The 6447-nt window shown below is 43.1% G+C and overlaps 1 protein-coding gene across 1 annotated transcript; it reads left to right on the top strand.

Annotated features, from left to right (window-relative positions):
* Positions 1–3833: 3833 nt before the first annotated feature.
* mrps17 (mitochondrial ribosomal protein S17) lies at positions 3834–5699 on the top strand. Its single transcript, XM_014195738.2, has 3 exons — positions 3834–3980; positions 4483–4626; positions 5021–5699. Exons 2-3 carry the CDS (start codon positions 4504–4506, stop codon positions 5348–5350), a joined length of 453 nt encoding a protein of 150 aa, XP_014051213.1. The 5' UTR covers positions 3834–3980; positions 4483–4503; the 3' UTR covers positions 5351–5699.
* Positions 5700–6447: the final 748 nt, after the last annotated feature.

Raw genomic sequence — 6447 nt, 5'->3', positions numbered from 1 at the left:
TAACATTGCAAAAATCAGAAACTTTCTGTCCAAAAATGACGCAGAAAAATGAATCCATGCTTTTGTTACTTCTAGGCTGGACTACTGCAATGCTCTACTTTCCGGCTACCCGGATAAAGCACTAAACAAACTTCAGTTAGTGCTAAATACGGCTGCTAGAATCCTGACTAGAACCAAAAAATGTGATCATATTACTCCAGTGCTAGCCTCCCTACACTGGCTTCCTGTTAAGGCAAGGGCTGATTTCAAGGTTTTACTGCTAACCTACAAAGCATTACATGGGCTTGCTCCTACCTATCTTTCCGATTTGGTCCTGCCGTACATACCTACACGTACGCTACGGTCACAAGACGCAGGCCTCCTAATTGTCCCTAGAATTTCTAAGCAAACGGCTGGAGGTAGGGCTTTCTCCTATAGAGCTCCATTTTTATGGAATGGTCTGCCTACCAATGTGAGAGACGCAGACTCAGTCTCAACCTTTAAGTCTTTACTGAAGACTTATCTCTTCAGTAGGTCCTATGATTAAGTATAGTCTGGCCCAGGAGTGTGAAGGTGAACGGAAAGGCTGGAGCAACGAACCGCCCTTGCTGTCTCTGCCTTGCCGGTTCCCCTCTTTCCACTGGGATTCTCTGCCTCTAACCCTTTTACAGGGGCTGAGTCACTGGCTTACTGGTGTTCTTCCATGCCGTCCATGGGAGGGGTGCGTCACTTGAGTGGGTTGAGTCACTGACGTGGTCTTCCTGTCTGGGTTGGCGCCCCCCCTTGGGTTGTGCCATGGCGGAGATCGTTGTGGGCTATACTCGGCCTTGTCTTAGGACGGTAAGTTGGTGGTTGGAGACATCCCTCTAGTGGTGTGGGGGCTGTGCTTTGGCAAAGTGGGTGGGTTTATATCCTGCCTGTTTGGCCCTGTCCGGGGGTATCATCGGATGGGGCCACAGTGTCTTCTGATCCCTCCTGTCTCAGCCTCCAGTATTTATGCTGCAGTAGTTTATGTGTCGGGGGGCTAGGGTCAGTCTGTTACATTTACATTTACATTTAAGTCATTTAGCAGACGCTCTTATCCAGAGCGACTTACAAATTGGTGCATTCACCTTATAATATCCAGTGGAACAACCACTTTACAATAGTGCATCTAAATCTTTTAAGGGGGGGTTAGAAGGATTACTTTATCCTATCCTAGGTATTCCTTAAAGAGGTGGGGTTTCAGGTGTCTCCGGAAGGTGGTGATTGACTCCGCTGTCCTGGCGTCGTGAGGGAGCTTGTTCCACCATTGGGGTGCCAGAGCAGCGAACAATTTCTCTTGTCTTATCCGGTGTCCTGTGTGAATTTAAATATGCTCTCTCTAATTCTCTCTTTCTCTCTTTCTGTCTTTCTCTCGGAGGACCTGAGCCCTAGGACCATGCCTCAGGACTACCTGGTATGATGACTCCTTGCTGTCCCCAGTCCACCTGGCCGTGCTGCTGCTCCAGTTTCAACTGTTCTGCCTGGAACCCTGACCTGTTCACCGGACTTGCTTGTTGCACCCTCGACAACTACTATGATTATTATTATTTGAACATGCTGGTCATTTATGAACATTTTAACATCTTGACCATGTTCTGTTATAATATCCACCCTGCACAGCCAGAAGAGGACTGGCCACCCCTCATAGCCTGGTTCCTCTCTAGGTTTCTTCCTAGGTTTTTGGCCTTTCTAGGGAGTTTTTCCTAGGGAGTTTTTCCTAGCCACCGTGCTTCTTTCACATGCTTTGCTTGCTGTTTGGGGTTTTAGGCTGGGTTTCTGTACAGCACTTTGAGATATCAGCTGATGTACGAAGGGCTATATAAATACATTTGATTTGATTTGATTTGATTTGATATCCTCAAGTTACATTCATACATCGATACCACATTCACAACACTTGTACCAACTCAGGCTTATAATATTTTTAATTTACACAAAGATTATCGAAATTACATCTAGTCATTTGACCTTCCTGGCTACAGTAAATGTACAATATGTGACGCTGATATATTAGTGAGCGTTATGAGTGGTCCTGTTGTATGGGGTAGTCTATGTTCTGTTGGCTGTTATCTGTAAGTCAGTGCAGAGGCAGAGGTAGACCTGGGCTAGATACCCACAGTGTTTCCTTAAATGGGAAACTAACACGAGGAGAACCAGACCTATTGTGTTCTCTCCTCAGCATGCGCCTGATTAAGACCAGATTGGCCTGTGGTTGGTTGGTTCTGACACGCATCCAATTCCCACTCAGGGATGGAACGAGCTGTTTACTCTCTGCTATGCATACATTTGCGTATGATTTCTGACTTCACTTTCTTTTTTCTCTCTTCTCCAGTGGAAATCAAAGAGGGATGTGTTCCAATGCCAAACGATTGGTCTGATTAGAAGCTGCAGGCTGGGGGGTTATTGCTGTGTTACAATGACCAGACATACAGATAAGAAAACTTAAAAGTGAAGAGCCTGACAAAATCTATTTGTTCTGTTCTAATCTGACTAAGTTAAGACATTATGAAAAAAACAAGAGTTATGTTTTTTAAGAGATCGAGTGGTAACACTGGAGGGTGGCTGACAAAGTACATGTTCCTAGCTTCTATTCCACTATTGAACTAGGCTATACCAGCTCTCAAGAACCCAAGGGGGGTATATCCAGCCCTTGAATTCTCAACTGAAGGTATGGAACACATCTGGATCAATTAACTACTATCCAGACACTCTGTTTTAACATTTATGAACTATATTAATCCTCGCCAATGATACGGTTTTGGAAATCTTTGGAACTTGAATTGAATTTATTTTTGGGTAACAGACATATACAACAAAATGTACAATGTGGACCCAGAGGATATCACTTGAAAGTATTAATTAAAACGCTTGTTTCCAAAGTGGTCCTCAATGGTAAACATTTTCATATAAGCGAGAAAGAATCTTTCAAATACAAAAGATACACTTACTGTACGCCGTTTAGCAAGGTTGAACCCAGCTGTTTTCACACACCGCTTCGACTACAACACATCCTTTCACCTTGCGCTAGCTTTTCCATTGGACCATTCCATTCCAAATTTCTGGTTGGATTGTATGTGGTTCTGGAAATATAGCCGGGTGCACCTTTACTAAACTGCGTACAGTATGTGTATCTGTTGTAAATTATATCTCACTGGTATGAAAGTTAAATTCCAAATGTTTCCAAAACCGAGGAATATTCGCATTAAGATGGAGCATTTGGACAGCATCGGAGTGTCGGGGCATTTTCCTCACAAGGCAAAACGTGACGTGGAATATCTCCACTGTAATGGAATGGAATTAGAGTCATGAGAAGGGCTAGGCTATATTGAACTCTTGGGCTGATAGTCCCAACATGACCATGCTATCCAATCCCTGGAAAGGAAGGCCACGTATTATTGCATAGATGAAAACCTAAACATCCCTTGTCTGTCACAAATGTTGAATAAAATGATATTTTAACTTACTCTACCAATTGTTCATGGGGTTGGTTCTTATATAGGGTGGAATTTGAGACTAAAGTCCCCCACGAGTTATTGCTTGTTTGTGCATATTTGGCGCAAGTCCAGGACTTTTATTTTGACAGGAGGAAAGCTGCGAAGAAGTGGGTCTACAACAGACCCACGTTTGGAAAGTCTGTTTAATTTGATATTTTGTCTCAAATTCCACCCTATAGAAAAACCAACCCCACAGACAATTGGTAGAGTAAGTTCAAATATGTTGATAAACAATAAGAAAGAACGAAATGTGGTTGATTGATGTAAAGATATTACTGTGTATATCACTAAGTATTTACTGTGGAAAGAAATGCCCGTGCGATTTGGAGAAGGTAATCAACCAAGAACCAAACGGCAATGTATTGTTCCTTTTTAAACTCCGTAGCTACGTCATCATTACGCCGTGGGTACGTCATCAAAACAAGCCAGAGTCGGTCGGATCGCATTTCTAACCTTCACTTGAACAGTTAGTTACCCAATAAAGTAAGTGGATTTGCCTCTTTATATCTTGACATTAAAATAGCATTACTGTTAAGTTCAATGTTGAGGTTGCTGTTTTGCTTGTGTGCTTTTTTTCTTCATGCCAACGCGAAGTCAGATGATCAAGAAATGCTAACGTTAACTGGCAAGCTAACGTTCGTTTGCCGTCCGTCCAATCTATCTGGTGGTGTCATATCACAGTTTGTATTTAACTAGGCAAGTCACTTAAGAAACAATTATTAATTACAATGACGGCCTAACCCGGACGACGCTGGGCCAATTGTGCGCCGCCCTATGGGACTCCCAATCACGGTTGTGATACAGCCTGGAACCAGGGTCTGTAGTGACGCCTCTAGCACTGAGATGCAGTGCCTTGGACCATTTCGCCACCCAGCAGCCAAAGTCTTTGGTCATATACTTTAAATGGGTACAAGGCTTATCAGTTAAACAACCCTAGTACAACTTTGTCATCCTATTTAGCCTGTCTGTGTGTAATGTGTTCTAGGAATTTCTAAGCTTTAGCAGGATGTCTGTAAAACAGGCTTCAGTCCATGCTAAATGGATCATCGGCAGAGTGATCGGGACCAAGATGCAGAAGACCGCAAAAGTTAGAGTCACCAGACTGGTTCTGGATCCGTACCTGCTCAAGGTAAACACAGACAGGGTCAGCCCAGTGTCACAGGTGGGATCTCCCACAGGAGAAAAAAAAACATCTTGACCATTAGACCGAGAGGGTCACTGATTTTGAAGATGCTGGCAGGGCTACCTCATCACGAGACAATGAGCCTGACTCATGTCCACTACATTAGTACCCCTGGGCCAGTCCAGCACATTCACTTAATAGGTGCATCTCTAAGGAGGCAACCTCTCCTCGTCTGCACAGATGTAAAATAATAACTAGAGAGATTTGTATAGAAAATTCTCTTGCTTTGATTATTTCTCAGTCAATGTTATAGCTTATTTTTATTCAGGGCACTGTAACATCTACCATCCCTAGTTGTCCAACAACTGTACCAGTCCTCACTCCTCATTCTCTCTTACAGTACTACAACAAGAGAAAGACCTACTTCGCCCACGATGCCTTGCAGCAGTGCACCGTGGGAGATATAGTCCTTCTGAAGGCCCTTGCTGAGCGCAGGTCGAGACATGTGAAACATGAACTGGCAGAGATAGTCCACAAGGTGGGCAACGTGGTGGACCCCCTGACAGGGAAGAGGGTGGCGGGGAGCGAGTTTCTAGAGTGCCTCACTGACCCCCCACACAGTCTGGAGCAGGAGTGTACGACGCTAACAGAGAAATTACAGGAACTCAACATCTCTGCTGCTGCCTCTTCAGGTGCAACCTTGGTCTCGTCATCCACAACCACACCTTGACTTTGCATCATTATTTGATTGGGGTGATTTGTATTTTGTATATCTACGTTTTGTTTTTTTTCAAACTCAAAGTGCTTGATGTTGTATGGGGGTGTAACTAATCACCAATTCCACCTGCTGTTATTTGATGTTTTTGTTTGTCATTGATTATGTTGTCATGGTTTATATGCAATTCTGCAATCAAGTCTAAAATGTTTCCATATTTAAATCCAAGGTGAATTCAATAGATTTTTTTCGGGTGTTGCATAGTTCAGCTGTTTTGAATTCCGGTTGTGTAAATCTATCAACCACATCCAATGCCATACAATTATATTTTATCATCAAATAAAAAGACCTCAATGGAAAAATAGTAATTTCCCCCTGCATAAGCCTACATGAAGTTGTTGATACAAACTTTTGCTTCATTCATTTGGATTTATGTTGATCAGAGGCATGCATTTAATTCTTATTTTGATAAAAGATCATTCAGATGACTTCACGTTGACACATGCAATAATTTCTTGTCATAGCATCCTGTGGTCACTTTTTCAGATTTTTAGGTATTGATGAATGTGGCCTTACCGCCATCTAGTGGAAACAGTTGATATTCTATTTTGTATGACCTGGAGCGTTATAGCACAGAGTTTCTACATCCAGAAACGAAACTTCCGCGAACGCTTGCGACCGAACTGACCGTGGTTTGGAGTTCGAGAAGTCAATGGGAAGTCAATCATCTTCCTTAGTTGTTCATTTTGCACACTAGTTTTGCCGAAATCGAAAAGCACAACCAAGAGTCGAGGCAATATCTTAAGCAGTTGAACTTATTCATCCAACCTCGTGAAAGTGACAAACCGTTTTAATTTTCGTCAAAAACAACTTTATATCGAAGGAGTGCCGTTGACGGACTACACATGCGCAGTTCTGCGTAAGAGACCGTTAAACGCGATTAGGTGCTTCTACGCAAGAGTTTAGCTGGCATCGCCTACAAGCACTGGCGACCCATCATTCAGAGCCCCACCTGTTTTGAGTGCCACATTTTTAGCAATTTTTTAAATATTTTTTGGGGGGAGGGGCTTCCTGTTTTGCATGTCATTTTGGCATATCAGATTACACTATCC

The sequence above is a fragment of the Salmo salar genome, chromosome ssa04 (assembly GCF_905237065.1).
Source record: "Salmo salar chromosome ssa04, Ssal_v3.1, whole genome shotgun sequence".
Lineage (NCBI taxonomy): Eukaryota > Metazoa > Chordata > Actinopteri > Salmoniformes > Salmonidae > Salmo > Salmo salar.
This window is presented reverse-complemented; position numbering and strand designations above follow the sequence as displayed.